Raw genomic sequence first — 19,779 nt, 5'->3', positions numbered from 1 at the left:
CACAAGCGGCGGACATGGTCCTGCTTCTCCTAGGTGGAAGTTCAGCTATGCTGCTCTGCATGCTGCCCCCGCCCTGACCAAGTGCTAGCTCTGCAGCTCCCGTTGGCTGCGAACCACAGGCAATGGGAAAAGGCAGTCTACAGAGCCTCCAAGACATGCCTCTGCCTCGGAATAGCAAGAAAAGGTTACTTATTGCAGGGAGCCACCCAAGGTGAGCACCTCCCAGATCTGGCACCCTAACCCCTCTCTTGCACCCAAATACCATAATACAGCCTGTTCATCGCATCTCTCCTCTACTCCAAACCCCAGTCCCACACGCTACTCTCCTCCTAGCCACTCTTCCATCTAGGAGCAGCAGGGACATGTTGCCATTTCTGGGGAGCCACACAGAGTCAGGTAGGGAGCCTGAAGGCCCTACACCAACTGCACTATAAATCTGACTTCCTATTAAAATTAGTAATGCAGATTTAGAGACTTTTTAGTTGGTATGGGGCAGAATATCAGCTTTTTCTGTATAATGGAGTGAATGATTTAGAGTTTTGAATATTCAAGTAAATGCTAAATATAAATACCACTAACGTGCATTGCTGATAAGCAATCACACAGATACAACAGGTTTAATCTCATACCTCAGTGTCTCTCGAGCTGTGTATCCAGAGCCAATTAGTATAGATTCATCGAATAGCTTGTCCATGCATGGAATAAATTCTGTAATGCAAAAAAGCCTACATATATTACCAAGAAAATAACAAAACAAAAATTAATGAAGCAGTACATCAAGTAACTAATGTACTTAACTACAACCAGACTGCAATATATCATGCAAGTCATTTTTCAAGCACACAAAAGCAATATGATAATGACAGAAAGTCTGCAGACTTCCTAAGCGAACAATAACCCCTCAGTTCCAGCTCTTTATGACAACAAAAGATGCCACCATTAAGCAAGAGGGGCAAAAACCTAAAACGTAATTTCTTAATATATAAGAGATGCTATTAACTTATTTTCTGGCCAAAAGCTATTACTAAGTTTTGCTAAAACATATTTTATTTCCACAATTTTTAATTACTTCAAAACCCAAACACTGCAGCAATAGATGCCTGAAAGTGAAACTAACACTAAGGAAAACTATAAACAAAAGTGAAATGGATTTTTAATTTTCATTGTTTAAACAGATAAACCCAAACGTAAAACAGTGCTATGACAAGTAGCGTGAAAGCTGAATTCTTGTACTTTTAAGAAGTTAGTACTACAAGAAACTTCTGTACTTTTAACATGGTTTTTAAGTTCCCTGACTCTCTTTAAACATCAAACACAGTGGGTGAGATTAGACAACATTACAATTCAACTTCTTTTGTCTAGCATCTGTCACATAATATACATAGGTCTCAAAACACAAGAAGGTATAAGATGGTTTATGATTAATACATTTGAGAGTTGACTAGATTTCTCTTTCTGGATACCACATATGATGGGAATTGTGGAGAAGCTCATGCACAGTACCAAGACTATGCAATGAGACAGAAGCTGAAGTCTAGACAAGCCAAGGGAGCAGAAAGTGAAGAAGAAAAAAAAAAGCATGAGGCAATCTCCATTAGGTAGAAATGCATGAAAATTAGCTGCACAGCTAAACCTGGGAGGGGGGACAAATTTTGCATGGATTCTGAAAAGAACGGGGAGCCAGTAGCTTGTCTGGAGACAACGTGCTTGGAGGATGATGAGGAGGAAAGGAAAACATCAGCACCAGTGATTGAGGAAGGGCCCAGAAAAGGAAGAAAACAACATTAGCAAATGCTAATTTATGAGGTTTCTACAATTAACTATTTACTCTTGTGAGAAGAGATGAAGCCAAGAACTGCAAATGCAAAGCTGAAATTAGCATACACAGGGAATATTACAGAGGTGGTAAAAGACAGATGTGGGGGAAGGGGAGGAAGAACTCGTTCAAGACTCCTTGAAAGGTAAGAGGGTAAGAAAACCCAAAGATCTGAGTCAAGGAAAGGGACAGAAAAGGAACTATGCTTGACGATTGTACTCTTGCTCAAGAGGTGAGCTTGTCTTTATTCAGATAAATATCTTGAGAGGAAACCACAACTCTTACTAGTCTAGAAAAATAGAGAAATTTTTCTCATAAGCAATTGAAATATTCAGTACGCAAGCCCCATTTTTAACATCTATGTGGTTTTCTGTCACAACCCTAATTTGTTTTAATGGTTTGCATTAAAGCCAATTAAATAAATTAGACTATGCACAACATACCATTAAGGGGATTCTGCTAATGGCTAGTTAATTAATATGACTTCATGTCAAAGATCTAACAAATGTACAAAATGATATGAAGTCCCAGGAATATTAAATATTCAGTTTAATTTATAGCCTTTTAGCCTTTTGAAAGAAAAAATGCCACTTGCAATTCAAAACAAGCAGCATCAACAGGGATGTAAAACTTTAAATATGCATGGACTCTAATTCCAGTTTAATTTTAAGCAACAATAATAAATTACATTTTGAAGGCAATTATTAAAACATATGCCTGGCATTTGCATGCATGAACACAAAGCTGCTTTGTTGATTTTTTTTAAATTGATGAATATTACATTTACTGCTTCAGCAGTAGAAAAAGGACAGCATCTTTTCTCTCCTCTGCCCACCCCTCAGAACATCAAGCTCAAAAAAGGGAAAAAAAATTACAAGTACTTAGTCATCTGTCAATCACCACAAGGACTGAACTTTGAAAATTTCTTCCACTCAGACATATTAATGGCCGGTTTGTCAGGCCCAACTTTAAACATAAGGAATCTCTTTCAAATATTTAGCATCCAAAATAAGATCAGTTTAAACTGACTACAACATAGGTTGAACCTCTGGCACCCTCAGGATTTGACAGGTGCTGGACAAGAAAATTTGCCAGACTACAGGAGGTCAATATTGTTTAGCAGCATTACCAACACTTCCATGGCTTACTGGGTTCTTAGAAGATATTTAGTGGTAAATAACAGCTAAACAACAGCACAGAACACTGACAGCCAGGACTGATGGCTAGAAACAAACTTTACGGGACTGCAGGAAACTTGGCCGCACCTTTGATAAGTAGTTGTCTGGATGGCTAAAATCCTTCCAGATTACAGATGTTGCCAAACGAGAGTTCTGGATTAGAGAGATTCAACCTGTACTATAGTCTAAAGCTTGGAAACCCTAAGGAAAACTACCTGCACTAATTTCTCTGTACCTCTTTAGCCTAGCTGTAGCATTTAAAGCAATGGACCTCTTGTTAGTACAAATAGCAGGCTACTCCACTCAGGACACAAGGGCCACATATACACAGGCAGCTTCTGTTGACAAAACTCAACAAACGTCTACACAGTCGAACAGTTAAAGTGAGAGTTTGCTGACAAAACTCAGCTGTTCAGTCGGCAGCATTATTCCTACTCCCAATAAGGTATAGCGCCTCTGTCGACAGTGTTTGTCAACAGACTGCCTGTGTAGACACTTCTGTCGACAATGAGGGCTTCTAGCTCCCCGCGCATCCCTGTTTGCAGAGCTTCCAGTCAGCCATTCTGTTGGGAGAGGGCCAGGCAGTCTGGCTGCTCTCTATTGACAGAGCGGTTTGCTCTTTCGATCTGCTTTTGTGCGTAGACACAATCTGCCCATGTAGATGTGGCCAAGAAATGGTGGTCCATCCCCACAGACTGTTGCCAAGGGAGAAATAAAAAGACAGCAAAGAAAGAAAAATAAAAGTTGAAACTCTGAGAAGAAGAAGGAGGCTACTCTAAAACAATACTGCCAAAAGAATGAAGAACTAATCTATCAAAGAACTTCCATTAGTTCAATCTGCTAAAGTCTTCTGTCTGGAGACAAGAACAAAGCTCACTTAGCCAAGAAAGACCACTGTTTAGGTGGGTGACTATTCCCCCGATGTCAATGGATTACCCATGTGCTTTATTCTAAACATAAACGTTAATTCTGCAGCACTGATGTGCAAGTGTGTATCATTGTATACTAGCAACTTCACAATTCGAAAGTTCACAGGTTTTAAACAGGAGAGAACAAACTGCCAGGGCACCTTGCTCAGTGTTCCATCCTACTCTAAACTTAGGAAAAGTTCCCTTGTCTGGGGCAAATGAAAGATGTTAAGGTGGGGGAGGGAGAAAGAACTTCGTAGACAATTTTCCCAGCCTGCCCCACTCAAAAAATTCAAAAATCCAATATGGCTGAATTTAAGCTATTTTAAAAATCACTATCAATAGATGGTTGTGGGGTGGAGAAAAAAACCATATCATCCCAAGCCAACAAAAAGACTGGATTCGAGACATTTTACAGTTGCTACCCTTGCTAAAAATATAAGAATACAAATACATACGGCTCCTCAAATCTGTGGTAAGAATGTGCTTAGCAGCTATTAGAAGCTCCTTTCGGAGATGTGCAGTTTCTGCTGGGCAGTTGGACAGCAACTGCAACATTCCTTTTACCATTTGCTGAGAATACTTAGCCACCAAATCCTGTAGAGTAAATAGGCTCAAGTTACATTTGCAATACAGATTGTTTTAAACTATTGTTTTGCTTTCACTTTCCTGCATTTGTAATTGTCTGCAGTCCCAGCTGGCGGAAATTCACCAACTTTTCATTAAAAATTCTGCCTCTTTAGGTAGAAGGTTTGTCTGCAGACTGAAACCAGATGCTCTAATTTACATATTTTAATATTTCTCCAACAGAACAAACCTATAATTCCAAATTCGCTATACAAGTCTCCGGCTGCCATAGCCCCAGATGTGTAACTGTGCCAATCATCCTCCCCTTCTGGCTGCTTCCCTGCAACAGAACTCATAATCCTTATAACAGTGACAAAATATTTAGCATAACCTACCTGGTATATTCTTATAATATAAGCCAAGAATGATAATGTTTTAATCTGGGCAGCAATAAAGTCAGCATAGAGTTCCTTATTGTAAAGTTTGTGTTGCCTGTAATTGAATTGAACAATTGTCATGTTTATTTTGTTCTTCCTTTCACTTAAAAAATAGTTTAAAGCTCAAGAATAGGGTCAGCAAGGGCTTCAGTTTGCTGTATAGTCAATTAACCCAAAGCAGAGCATACCTGAGCTCTCAAACCTTTTTGTCTTTCCCCTGGCCTAACCCCCATAGGAGAGGGCCTACCATTTACAGTTACAGCTCATTCCCATTTGATTCTTAGCCTCTCAGACAAGCACAAAAAGGTTAATAACCAAGGCCCTACATACTTTGTGACATATCAGAAATTCTGTAGTAGCTTGATAGGCATTTGAAGGTTTTAAGTTATAAAAAGTGAGTAATTGATCTTGACAAAGCCCTCAGAATGTGAGCACTTTTAAATGAATTCCAGATCACCATACAGTTTCTGGCTTTTATCAAAATACCATCCTGGAATTCTGTTACAGAATCACGTATCCTACATTCTCCAGAGGTCATCTCCACTTTCCCTCAGTACAGACAAGGCTCTCCTCCCCACCTTTGTGCCTTTCAAGCATTTTCACTTTAAGGAAACAGGAAGATGGAAATAGATAACTTCTTCCTACTTCCCCTTCCAGAAACACAGGCTGCTTTCTCAGGCACTCTGTTCAAAGCAGACAGTGCAGTGACCAATGCTCTTGAAGGTCCAAAAAGAGCAAGAACCACAAGTGTTGTGCCAGGATGGGAATTCCATGAGTGTGGTACTAAAGTAAACATTGCCCACTAACAGTGATTTTGTGGGGATGTTAGAAGTTCACTTAAAAATCAACTGAAGCAACTGGACATCAGCTGATAGGCTGAATCATTAGTGTACTGGGACAGATTCAGGCCAGTGACCTGGAATGGAAATATTCCAAGATTCTAATTTATTGGGAGCCAGGGTAATTTTGTTATAAAAACAGCTTTAAGTCAAAAACAGTCAAGATTGTTGCAAGTAAGTAGATGTGCTTTAAGATAAGTTTATCTTTTAATATTTGAATAATTGTAAAAGGCATAGTGGGCAAACCGACACCTCATCTACTCCAGTATTCAGTTTTCCAACTGTGGCCAGTGTCAGGTGCTTTAGAGGGAATGAACAGAATAGAGTGATCCAACCGTTATCATTCAGTCCCAGCTTCTGGTAGCCAGAGGCTTACGAAAGCCTATCCTGGCTCTTGTGTTACTTCAAATCCAACACCACCACCACCAAAACCCTGCAGGGGACGTGGCATACCTAGATCTATCACCAATATCACCCAGATTCAACTGAAGTTATCATAAAAAAAACTATCCTACCTTGCTTGTGAGGATACCTGTATTATAATAGTGTTCATGATCAAGGGCACAAATTCAGCCACCACATTATGAATGTTCAGTTTGTAGAGCTAAAAAGAAATAATAAGTTTGAAAAAATATCAGAATATACTTTTTTTTAATACTTGGGCTCTGCAAATTGTTTGAGGGTACATCAAAACAAACAAAATCAGTGGATCATCATCATGGTGGCTTTTTTTTTTTTTAAATAAGAAAAAGATCTTACATCCATTTTAACAGACAACCTAGATGAGGAACAGTACACAGATTACATGACAGGCAGTAAATAAAATATTCACATGTGAAATATTGTACTAACCTGATACATGAGTACAACAATAATGGGAAGCTCAGCCAGCACTTTCAGAGAGAGTGACCCTCTTGGAATTATAGAATGCTAAAAAAGAGGTAAAAATATTTTAATGTTCTCATACATTCCTTTTTCAGAAGAAAAATGCTAAAAATATCTGATAATTAATGCCTTCATAAAATCTTGTAAATTACTCATTCATTTTAATCATGAAACACACTTGCAGGGTAAACAATATTTCATTCCAGAGAGCATGATTTTATATGGAAGTGACTAAATAAAAATTCTATGCAGACATTTCTTGATCTGTAACTCTACTTAAATATTAAATAAGTTCAGCTCCAACAGTAAGAGTGCCACACACATTTTAAACAGATAAGATCTCAACATACCAGCTACTTCTGAGAGATTCAAGACACAGAATCAGACATTAGAGATGGCGCCACCTGCAAATTGTTCCTTAAAAGGAACTGGAGCTCAATGGCACTTAGCTAAGGCTGGCCCAATCTCCCAGGTGGAGGGAATGAATACAGCAATCACATGACAGAGCATGTAACTAACAACCAGGCTTGCTGGGAAACAAGAGCTGATGAGGCGGTTTCTCCAGTCTAAAGGCCTGGTCCTCACTAGGGCTGTGTCTACACTACAGAATTTTGTCGACAACTCAGTGAGCATCTACACACAAAAGGCGTTTTGTTGACAGAGTCTAGACAAAACAGAGCACTTTCCCCAACAGTGCTATCCCTCTCCACATTGATGAATAACGCTTCTGTCAATAGAGTTCTCCAGAACCCTTTTGTCAACAGACAGGGCTTCCGGTTCACCATACAGCCCTGTGTGCAGAACTTCTGGTCAGCCATTCTGTTGAGAGAGGGCAGGTAGTCTGGTTGCTCTCTGTCGATTAGAGTGGATTGCTCTTTCAATCTGTTTTTATATGTAGACACAATCTGTCAGCAGAGGTTTTGCTGGTAGATCTCTTCCAACAGGGACTTCTGTCAACAGACTGCTGTAGTGTAGACGTAGCCTAGGAGATTAAGTTGAATTTAAGAGCATAATGAAAATTTTATAAACCACCAGTCCATACCCCAGTGTGCAATACGCCCATTTTAAGTGGCTCAAAGGCTAACTTTTGTAATGCTCAATTCACAAGGAGTAACTCCTAAAAGTTGATTTTGCAATGTCGAACTATACAAGTACAGACAGCAGCATAATTAAAAACAATTTTATTAGCCTTCAAAACTGTCCCACAATGCCCCTTGAGATGTCCTTTCCAGTCATCATTCCTCCTCTGCTGTTCTCCAGGTTAGCAGGAAGTAAGTGACAGGAAACAATGGTCATCAGCCCAGGAACTTTGATTAGATTTCCTTTCCTCTCTGGCCAACCTGGCAAGCAGACATATGGATCTCATCTTTGCAGCACACCTTCCACACCTTGTAGCCATGAGTTCTCAGGATTACAAAAGGGCCCCAAGCATGGAGCCATCAGGAGACCTTGGACCTCATCTCAGTGTGTGGGGAAGAAGCTATCTTCCTCCAGCTCAAAGTCAGAAAAAGAAATGCGGATATTTATGCTAAAAATATCACAAGGCATGACTCTCAAAGACTACACCAGGGACATTCATCAGTGTCGTGTAAAGATCAAGGAGCTGCAGCAGAGCTACCAGAAATGCAAACAAGTGAATGGTCTGCCTGGAGCATCACTCCAGAAATGTCAATACTACAATGAGCTTCACACTATTCTGGGGACAAACACAACCTCTTCCCCCAGAAGACAACTTGACTCCTTCTTGCAGGGCATTCCTCAGGATGATGACGAAGCGCGTCCTGATGTGGAAGGGGTAGATGATAGCAGGGTCCAATCAAGCCATTCCTTTGCTTGGAGCCTGTCCCCTTAACTCAGGAAGCGGCTTTGGAGGCAAACCTGGATCCCGTCGAAGTCACTTCTGGCAAGTATGCTTTTTTCTGCTGATAATAGTGTGTTGCAATCGTGGGGTGCAGAATCTATGCCTGATTCCCTTAGAACAGCTTGTTAATATTTCTGGGGATGAAGTGCTGATCCTGTTTAGGCAAAAAGCTCCAGATCTTAGACAGGCAGAAGAAGCTCTTTGAGTCTCCTCATGAGATTTTTGGGGAGAACTGACTTATTCCTGCTTCCACGGTAAGACACCTTACCAAACTAAGCCACCAGTAAGTGAACAGGAAGCATGGCCCCACAGAGCATTCTTACAAATTTTCCAACATGGTAACAGGATAGAATGAGCAATCTTTCCGTATTCCTTTTTCTTATTCTGAGGGGGCTGATGTCTCATTTGGCAACCTAGAATGCATGGGAAGTTTTGAGAGTCACGAATGATTTTTTTGCCTGTGACCTACCCAGTGCAGAGCAAAACTCATGCATCTCCTGGAACAGATGCTTTAACATCCAGTCGCTGTTTAAAGCGGCACACACTCCAGGCACCGCCACCCCCTTCAGGGAACCCTCCCCCTCGTTCACGTGCATGACTAGAATGACAATTATTTTTCTAAACTCCTGGAGCAGCCACTTAAAAATCCAGGCGCTGCTTTAATAATGCCATGATGCAGTCACACACTGCCCCCTTGGGTTAGTGTCTGCTGGGACACACAACAGCCTCCCCCCGCCCATCCCGCAGCATTGCTTTAAGACAGATGGGCTCAGACAATCAGCTAATTTTTTTCCCCATGAACCAAAGATATCTTACCATGATGTTGAAGATTGAGCTCTTCTGAGGCTGAGGTTTAATTGTTATGATTGGAATCATGCTTTCTGCAGGGTTAAGAGTCACCATAATGACCCTGCAGTTGCAATACGTTGTTTAATAAAAGACAGACAGCCATTCATTCTGTCAGCATGGTCATCGTTCCGAGTAAAGATAAAAATGTTGCTATCAATAATGCCATTAATATTTCTACATTTATCTTATCACAGCCTGACCTTGCAAGACAACAGAGAGGCCCCAGTCCCACTCATAAGTGGTTGCCTCATATTTTTCAGGAAAAAGGGTGCTTTTGAAAGCAGGGGGTTTCCTTTCAAATGAACCCCATCTACACTGGTTGTTTTCTTCCCTGAAATCAGGACTTCTGGAACAGCAAATGGCTGTGATTATGCAAGTGAGGTGTGTGATATGCAAATCAGCATCTCATTTCCATTTCCAATCAGCTGCATTTGCATTCCCTTCCAAAGTGGGAACGTAGTGTAGACACAGCCCATGGATGGGGATGAGACAGTTAACACCCATCATAATCATTCACAAACAGTTTTCAAGGTATCCCTGATTTTCAGTGCCTCTTTCTGGGCTTTCCTATTTTCCCTTGGGGATGGTTGCTAATACTTTCTTGCCAGAATCTCTGCCTCAGTCCCCTCCTTCCTTCCCCTCCACAACAGGCATGAAACTTTCATTGCTGAACTGGCAAATGTTATGAAAAATACAGCATGCCCCAATGACAAGGGCAGTGTCTTCTTCACTGAGGTCTAAGTGAGTCAGAAGGAACCTGAACCTGGCTTTTAAAGAGGCAAAGGCACATTTTACCACCATTCTGCACCTACTCAGCCTGTAGTTAAAAGAACTCCTTACTGGAGTCCATGGAGCCTGTGGGTTCATGAGCCAAGGGACCAGGGGGTAAACAGGATCACCCGAAACCACTATGGGCGTTTCCATGCCCTCAATGTTAATTTTCTGGTCTGGGAAAAAAGTTACACTCTGGAGCCTTGTAAACAGACCAGAATGCCTAAAGATTTGTGTGTTACGCAACCCTTCTCAACCACCTCATGTTGATGTGAGTGAAACGACCTTTGTGATCCACCAATGCCTGCAACACCACAGAGAAGCACCCCTTGAGGTTAATGTACTCTGAGGCCTGGTGGTCCAGGGCCAGGATGGGGATGTGCATTCCATCTGCGGCCCCACAGCAGTTAGTGGATGGATTTGATGCCATAGGGCTCCCTACCTCCTGTACATCCCCCAGAGTCATTGTTTCCAACAGAAAAAGCATACGGATCGCCTTGACTACCTGGCTGACTGAAGCCCCTGATGTAGATTTACCCACTCCAGATTGACTTCCAACTGAGTGTTAGCTGCCTGTCATTGCAAATGTCCATAGAGCAATTGCCACACCCTTCTCAACCGTCAAAGCAGGTCTCATTCTGGTATCACTGCACTTCAGGGTGGAAGGCAGCAGTTCACAAAGGTCCTTGAAAGCGGTCTTATGCATGGAGAAGTTTCACAGCCACTGCTGATCATCCCACGTCTGCAAAACTATGTGATCCCACCAGTCTGAGCTGGTTTCATGGGTCCAGAACCAGCACTCCACACTGTGCAGTGTTTCCAGTGCTGCCAGAAAGCTCACGGTGCTTCCCTCCAGGCATCCATCTAGTGCCCGTGGCAGCAATGAGCTGATATTGCACAGGCAGCACGTTCAGGAGATACTGCATCGCAGTGTATGAACTGAGCACAAAACACTGCAACAAACTTTGAAGCAACTTAGTATCCATATTAGCATTTGTAATGGCGTATGACAGTCAATATAAATCCAATAAAAATGGCATTCTGGCGTGGTAAGTGAAGGAAATTAATTGTGGGATGATATCAGGAACCCAGAGTCACTTGTGGTGACTTTTTCCTTCCCACGTGACAAACCTGCACAAAATCCCAAAATGCAACGAGTGCAGGAACTGTGGAACAGGTACCCGCAATGCACTGCTTCCACTGCTGACTGGTGATCTTGTGGGGACACCTTAAACTCACTTTTTTAGCAGTTTAGGATGCTCAGATTCAGCTTTATAATATCTAGTGTTCAAAAGTCGACTTTAACAGATCTGACTTTAGACATACTCTAAGAACAGAAAGCACTACATGGAAAGAGTCTATGAGGTGGCCTAGGGCTGGTTAACTCTCCTGAACTTCTACGCAGAATAACGAGGAAAGAAGTTGCTAGAAGCAGTATCCAGCTGAGGTAGGCTGGGTGAAAGGAGTGTGCTGTTTTTAACTTTATGGGAATAAATGACATTACCACAAGGAGAGAATTTTTGAAAAATCACTAACAGCATGACGTATGATTGACTGCTGAGGAAGAAAAAACTGAGGACAGCAACATGGCCCTAAACCAGGCCAAATAAGCCCCACCACAGAGAAATTATATGAGCTAACAGGTTTTCCCCCCACTCTTCATGTGAGGTCATAGCTTACTCAGGATGTGAGCCACCTCCACATCAAATCGACAGGAGTTTTTCCTGTTAATTTCACTGGGAGTTGAATGCAGTCTACACGATGCAATGGGCCCAATATAAAAGCTGCATCTTCTTCCATTCCTATCGCTATGGCTAGTAAGTTTGAAGGGATAAACATCCTTTTTATGTGGTTAGCTATTTTCCATAGGATTTTATTTTTAACATACAGACATTTTTACAAGTGTTTGAGGTCATGAGTCAAAATACTCACGGTTCTTGTTTCACTGTCATCCCGCTCAGGATTTACTTTCACCACAATTGTTGTAATCATACCAACCATTTCTGGGGTAGGAACAGTATTCTCTGGGATCACCTGAGGATTCTCAAAGTATCGATTCTACAGACACACAAAAGAAAAGTGTTAAGAAAGAAATACTTCTGCTAATTATTCCAGAAAAAAGGTCACTTTCCTTTCTGGAGTTCTTTGGGGTGGATCTGTGCCTAAGGATCCCACCGTAGCTTTAAGCCCACAAACTTTAAGCCAGCAGTTTCCACTGAGACCAAATATTTCCTGCATAGTCCTTTGGGGAGTGCAAAGAACATAAGAGATCAAACAGTCCCACAAAGTTCTTTCATTACAGACAATCCAGTTAAGGACTCCACATGAGCAGGAGGAGGGCAGATCACAAGATACATGTGAACAAAAAACAAAACAACAACAAATCTTCAAGGAATTCAAGGAGCAGTTGCCACTCAAGGAGATGTGTAACAGCAGTCTTACCTATAATGACCGTATAAGAGTGCTAACAAACTGGGCATTTGAGCTCAAAGCTGTCACAATGGAGCAATGTTTGATAAATATATGCACAAAACTCCAAATTGCTGCTTTATAAATATCAGAAATAAAGCATGCTCAAAACAATAAAACAGAAGTTAACTGAGGCCTCACCTAGAGCATACGTACCTTGAGAAGAAAAAGGTTGGTTGTTTAATGCATAGGAAACCTAAATGCAATCTGTAACCCACTTAGGAGTCTTCCAGAGAAAACAACCTGCACTGTTAACTTACCACCAAATGCCACAAAAAGTCTGGGTAATTTAAGAAATGGCTTTTTTTTGAAAGATAAAGGGACATAGCCCTAAAATAGCTAAGGATCCGTCTGCACATGAAACACAAGTTGACCTATATTCGGTCGACTTTCCACACTACTCTCTCTGGGTTAATGATACACGCCCTCACCAGAAGTACTTCCACCTAGGAATGGCAGTGTGTCGGAGCAGACCCCACAAGCTCTTGGTCTCCCAGCTAGCTGCCGCCTTCCATTCCATGATGCTTCTGAACTCTTCCCCCACCCACTCCCTATAAGATGCTGGACGGCCTTATCAATTTCACTGCTCTAGCAAGTAGCCATGGAATTGACACAACAGCCAAGACTTCCAGCCAGGGATAGGGTCCAGCCACTTGGCCCTGTTACCATGAAATTGACAAAGCAGTCCACAGCCAAAGTAAATAATGCAAGGGTGATGCAATGTCTCCAGAAACAAAACTACACCAATATAAGCCTCTCAGCTAGACAGAGTCATTGTGTCAGTGTAGTAGGACACTGACGCCAGCAGGAAAAAGCTGCAGTATAAACACTGACAATAATTAGGACAATGTAAGACAAATTATGCCAGTCCATGTAGTGCAGACCAGGTCCAAGTGAAAGTCATGAGGTTTAAGAAAAACTACAGGTTAAGTGTATACATTGGCTTATATGAAACCACTTCTAACTAACTCTCAAAGGATGGGTGATATGATGATAGTGGCCACATGACACTCTCAGAATTAACAGACAGTTTTGAATGTTTCAAAGGCAAGAAGTCTAAAAGAGTTGGAATATAAGGACCCAAGAAATGAATAAGTCTCAGTGGACTACAACAAGAAATGGCTCCATTTAGCTTGAAACATGTTTCTCAGAGGCCTTTTGCTCTGGATCAGAAGCTTTTGTACAGCAACTGCCCAGAGAACTTAGTCAGCTAATCAACATGCTGTCATGTGTAGAGATACGAGGTCAGTGTACAGCACCAGGCCTTGGCTTTCCAGAATGACATGCAGAAAATCTGGAAGCACAAGAAGTAGCCTGACAGATTCATCAGGTCAGAATATCAAAACAGATGAATCAAAACTTGAGCTATCATCATCACCTAGACTTTGTCCCAATATATCTAAGGACTCTGGGAATTAATAAAATTGAGAAATACATTTCCCCAGGTTATTCTCACAACAAATCAGAAGCGTAACTGTTCACACTGGTAGCAAACATTTTAATTTAGGGAACTCTATTTAGCAACATTTGATTTAGTGCAGTCTTTCAGATCCCACTCACATGTGGCGGAGCTCTTTCTGCTTAGATGATCTGCAGAATCATTTTGGAAGGTGACTATGTTAGATTTTAATGCAGCTGTACATGGCTCTAAGCCAGGAATGGCTGAAGATCCTATGCAGAACATTAGGTCCTGGTCTTTTCCCATAAAGTCAAGTCATATTGTGCCAAATAGATGGAACGAAAGAACATGAAAAAAAGCATGAGATGTGCAACTCCCTTCAAGGTTTCTCTCAGGAATCACTCCAGCAAATGAGAAGATCTCCTAGGAGAACATCTGCTACCAAAGGAAAATGAGCAGAATTCTTCTAAAGGAGATGTAGATCCCTGAAGTGCAGAAACAAACTCAGGTGACATCATAGTATGAAAGGTAGATGCTGGTACCACTGAGGAGGAATGCAGACAGGTCCATCTTTGGTCTCTGTGCTACAGTACCCACAGAAGTTTGGACACCACAGATGAAGGAGTGACATTCAGCAAACAGGATTCGAGTTCCAGGGTGACAGCGAGATCTGCAGCAGATGTAAAATTAGCAAGGCCAGGAGGAAGACAATGGTGCCAATGGTACTGTAACCAATGGTTCCCAATGCAGCTATCTCAGCAGATAACACCTTATGAAGGTGTACCACTGACTCGATACCATACAGTAAACCAATGCCAACTCTACTTAAGAAGCTATATTGGTCACTGAAGACAAAAGCTACAGCATCATATCAAAAGACCTGGGTTTCACAGAATCGTGGCACAAAATGTAAGTTTGAAGGAGCAGGCTTAGGCATTTCAGAAACATGACGACTTTTACCTTTCCCTTTTGGCCTATCCTCAGGATGCTGGCTGTTGCCAAGTTGTCTCCAGGTATCTCTGCTTTTTCAAAGTCACATTTATACTGATTTTTCAAAGACTAAAAATCCTGTTTGCATCAGTTCTCTTTTCCTGGCCGTGTCTACACGAGCCCCAAACTTCAAAATGGCCACGCAAATGGCCATTTCAAAGTTTACTAATGAAGCGCTGAAATGCATATTCAGTGCTTCCTTAGCATGCGGGCGGCCACGGCACTTTGAAATTGACGCGCCTCGCCGCCGCGCGTCTCCTTTTCGAAGGGACCCTGCCTACTTCGAAGTCCCCTTATTCCCATGAGGTCATAGGATGAGACGTCTGGATGAGACACGCGGCGACGAGGCGCGTCAATTTCGAAGTGCCGCGGCCGCCCACATGCTAATGAAGCACTGAATATGCATTTCAGCACTTCATTAGTAAACTTCGAAATGGCCATTTGCGTGGCCATTTTAAAGTTTGGGGCTCATGTAGACGTAGCCCCTAAGAGCAAATAGAAGTCTCAGTATGTCAGGACCTCCCAGAATCAAAAGACCTCTTAAGCCTCCAAGTTGCATCACTTGTAGCTGAAACATAAGTTGAAATAAGTTCATGAACAGGAGCAGAGAGCTCTCGAGCAGGAAGCTCACAGTGAAAATTTTCTCTTTTCCAGCAAAAATAACATCAAGTGCCCATCAAGTACCTTCTATGTGTGCTTAAAAAGATGGAGTTAGAAGTTATATAGCTGTTTGGGAGAACAGATTCCCGTAAACAAAACAGGCATTTTGTGTATTATTCACAGGTGTAGCTGTCTCACAGGCAGTGCACATTTTAAAGCCTGGAGACCTAGTCTTAGCTATCAGGCATGAGACTTAAAAGAAAACAAGGAGCTGGGAGAGAGGGGAGGAGAAGGCAGGAAGAATGAAGAGGGCAGAGGAGGTGACATTAACCATCTTAAATTAAACAAAAAGAAACAAAAAAAAAAAAGAGAAAACCGTAATCCTATCCCCAAGAGCTATGGGGAAGTAAGAAGATGTTGTGCTCCAATTCAGTTCCTCAGGCAGTAAATAGAAAGCAAGAACGATGGTCAAAGCTGCTTCCTTTTTATACCTTCATGGTAGGTAGCATGATGGTTTAGAAGACACACAGGCAGCTCCAAAGGGAAGAGATGGCTACAAGATTCCAAGTCACAAGCACATGAAGTACTCCCACCTACAGGAGATCTTTGTGGTCATAGATTTAAAAAACCTGTAATTCTATAGATTAGCAATGTTACTAAAATGTACTTGCCACTAATGAGGTCATAGGGCCTACCAAAACTGCACCTGACTCTGTGGAGCCCATGACTGAAGTAAAGAGTCTCCTTAGACAGCACATCATGAATGCTGCTCTCTTCCTGCATAAAACGTAAAGCCTGACTTGCAACACATGCATTTTTACTCCTTTTCAATCTCAATTTCAAGATGGCAAACACTAAAACAAGGTGAGCAAAGGGAGGGGTGGGGGGGATGAAATTTCATAAGTGGGGCGCAGCACAATCAGCTGCTGGGTCTCAAGACTCATCCAGGTCATTAAAATGTTGAAACACGTTACTGTTTTAGGCATGTATATTCACCTTTACATACTGTTCAATACATTCTACGTACTTATTTTCTACACATGCCAAAAGAGTGTTTTTTCTTATGAACATAACTGAAATTTCCCATCGGTTTAGATTATATTGGACAGGCTGGGGTGGTCCTGCCAATTGTAGGGACAAAAAGTGGGACCTGACTTAAAAAGTTTGCTCACCCTTGCATTAAGATACTGTGTAACTGAACATGACAAAAACAAGTTTCACACCTTCTGTTACTAGCCAGTGCATCACACTAAGAAGACTTGAACATGAGACTAAAAACTACAGATTACTAATATTCTCAGTTTAATCACTACTGATTGAAATAATTTCTACAAATTCAATTCTGCTTATTAAGCATTAAGAAAAAGGCAGAAATCAGGATTTGAGAGTCAGGGCACACTTAAAATGCATGCCTCCAAACAGTAGTTATTCTCCCAGGCAAGACGACCCAGCAACTGTTTGGTTTTTATTTGTTTAAAAAAAAAAAAAGAAAACTTGCATGAGAGTCCAGAATTAGGCTCCAAGTCAAAGCAAATTAAGAATTCCTGATTAAACTACTATTGACCTCATTGCTAAAGCTGGTTAAATTGTAGTTTGAAGTGAAGGTTAATCACAAAGTAAGAACTCAGTAGAAAACCGCTAATTTCTCACTTTTTAAAAAGTAGCAATTGTTATAGCCTTACTTTTTCATTTTCTTTAAAACAGCATTAGTTACATGTCAGTAACTTCAAAAAGGTCATTTTGATCAATAAATGTATTTTACAATGTCTCTCTGCTGTACTAATTTTAATTTTCTTTTTCCAAGAACTCCTCTTAAACCATAAGCGCTATGGCCACAAAATTTGGTATGCAGCTTCCTGTTACCCTAACTTAAACCAGGGTCAGGGTTTGGTTGTGCCTGGAAAGGGAGGAGGCAGAAAGAGGACAAAGACGAAAGGGAGAGGTGCAGACAGGTGGGACACAATACTGAGTGTGGCCACTGGGGGCAGCAGCAGAACCCAGAGAGACATCAACAGGGCTGGGGTCCACAAAGACCAGGCACGTAGCTCCTCTGCCCCAGAGCCTGCCCCCTCCCCGCTCCACGGAGACGCTACAAGTCGCAGATGGGCCTGTTTGAAGGGGGGTGGGGGGGCAGTACCCAGACAGTCTGCAAACTGGAGACTGTCCCCACAAACAGCCCGGAGGTTGTGGGGAGGAGGAACTCACACCCCAGAGCCTCGCCCCCATTTCAACAGCCTGGTGGCCTCAGGGGTCTACTGAAGGCAGGGGCAGCCCCCACGCCTGGTCTTTCCCCTCCCCCAGACAGCCTGTAGGCCACAGGGGGCATTAGAGGTGGACACCCGCCTTGGAGCACTCCACCAAACAGGCTGCAGGATCGAGGGGACTGCTGGGGGCAACTCCACAAAGTACTGCTCCCCCTTGCAGACCAATGCAGAGCCAGGGGAGGGAGGCAGGGGCAGACAAGGTCCAGGATCAGTCCACACAGGGCTGCCCTGCCCCCAACAGGCTGTAGGATGGAGTAGCCATTACCCCAAGAAAAGACCCCTTGGAGAAGCTGCAGGCCTGGGGAACAGCCACTGCAGGTTGGGAGCTTGCTCCTCCCCCGACCCACAGTCAGCAGGTGAGGAGAACAGCCGAAAGCCAAGGTCACCTCACAGAACCCCAGCTCCCACCCAACAAGCACACAGATCCTTCTCAGGAGTTGCTGCATGGGAAATGTAGCCACGGCTCCCTGAGGAGCCGCCACTGGCCAGGTAGCACTGTCCTAGCCCCCCCGGGAGGAACTGCTGTGGGAGCAACATCACCCTCACCACCAACTCCCACCTCCCAGGCTCCTGTTCTGAGACCTCCACCCTATCTTCTGCACCTCCCACCTGCCTTAACTTCTACATCCCCACCCCCTGCTTTGAGCTCCTCCACCTTGAGCCCCCACAAACCCTCTACCCTAAGCCATCCACCCCGGCCCTCCTCATCCCTGAACCCTACTCCAAACTTCACTTTAATTCTTTTTTGGGGGGGGGAAAAAGCACACACCTTTTTCATTTGTTTTCAAAAAATTACTTCAGTTAAAAAGCCAAGCCATGCCAGGTACATCTGCTAGTACATTTTATAATGGGCACAAATGAAAACAAGTAGTATAGCCTTCAGGCACTGAGTACACATAGGGTAACCACAGAAGGCAGGAAATGACTTACCACCACTTTTGGAAGTTCCTTGTAAATCTGTTTCACAAAGTCCAAAAAATGATGAATCTAGGAAGGTAAGAATGTCAGGATTAGTGTCAGAAAAAAGAGGGAATCAATTTCATTATCTTAGGCTCCTTGTATTGATATAGCAAAAAATGTACTTTTAAGAATCTTTTGTTAAGTGAAACTAAAGAGCTGAAAGTAATTTAAGTAGGGAGGTGAATCCTCAAAAATTTAAAATAGATTTGGACAATACCTTTGGTGAGTTTCTTTTGGCTATCAAGACAGTTTACTATAAACATCAAACTTGAATAGCACTAGAAAGACCCTTGTGATAATCATTCAAACACATATACACCTTGATTACATTATTCCAAAAATATTAAATCTTCTCAAAGGTGGGATGAGGAAAAAGTTTTGGTTTTCTAGTTTTTGTACAATGCTCTACTAGTAGGGCTATGAGTACAGTATGAGACGTTACATAGATTGCTGACTTCCTATTTGTTCCTATTCTGGTTTTCTTTTCCTTCTCAGAAAAATATAGCCCCATATTTTATTTCTTCTCTCCTGGGTTCTCTCTTTTTGGTGGTTCACCTCCATATCCTGAGATGCTGGCCCTTCCCCACTCATATAGAATCTTATGGTTCACTGTATCATGATGTTCCAGCTTTCAGTCCTTATCTTTCATTTGGAATGTTCTGAGCTGCCACCAGTGCTCCCTGTAAACTGAGTGCTTGTGCCACAACTGAGTGACACCCAACTGATTAGCAGAGTACCCACAGATAGGTTTGGGTTTCTCCTAGTGGGGCATATTTCCACGTGCCTGGGTACATATAAAATGTATCATGCACAAGGATGGAAAATGTTAGAGAGAACATTAGCTGTCATTTCCCGTCTATGTATTTATTCTCCTTCTGACTTTTCTCCAAGGTCACGCAGGTGCAACTGTTTCTGCACATGGACTTCCAGCAAGAATAATACCATCAGAGTGAAACTGACTGAAAGCTAGTCAGTTGCATATTTGG

General features: G+C 42.3%; 1 protein-coding gene across 4 annotated transcripts in view; it reads right to left on the bottom strand.

Moving 5' to 3' along the window:
- Positions 1-19,779, bottom strand: part of TRRAP (transformation/transcription domain associated protein) — a 170,515-nt gene that overhangs the window by 143,366 nt on the left and 7,370 nt on the right. For all 4 annotated transcript variants that reach the window (XM_075010296.1, XM_075010297.1, XM_075010298.1 and 1 more), the window contains exons 8-14: positions 18,764-18,820; positions 12,044-12,169; positions 6,598-6,675; positions 6,261-6,349; positions 4,865-4,961; positions 4,361-4,499; positions 630-708 (exon numbers count right to left, since the gene is read on the bottom strand). In XM_075010296.1, coding sequence (XP_074866397.1) covers positions 630-708; positions 4,361-4,499; positions 4,865-4,961; positions 6,261-6,349; positions 6,598-6,675; positions 12,044-12,169; positions 18,764-18,820 — 665 coding nt within the window. The remainder of the gene's footprint in view (positions 1-629; positions 709-4,360; positions 4,500-4,864; positions 4,962-6,260; positions 6,350-6,597; positions 6,676-12,043; positions 12,170-18,763; positions 18,821-19,779) is intronic.

This window comes from Carettochelys insculpta, chromosome 16, assembly GCF_033958435.1.
Source record: "Carettochelys insculpta isolate YL-2023 chromosome 16, ASM3395843v1, whole genome shotgun sequence".
In the NCBI taxonomy this organism is placed as follows: domain Eukaryota; kingdom Metazoa; phylum Chordata; order Testudines; family Carettochelyidae; genus Carettochelys; species Carettochelys insculpta.
Note: the sequence above shows the minus strand (reverse complement) of the source record. Positions and strands in the feature narration are given on the sequence as shown.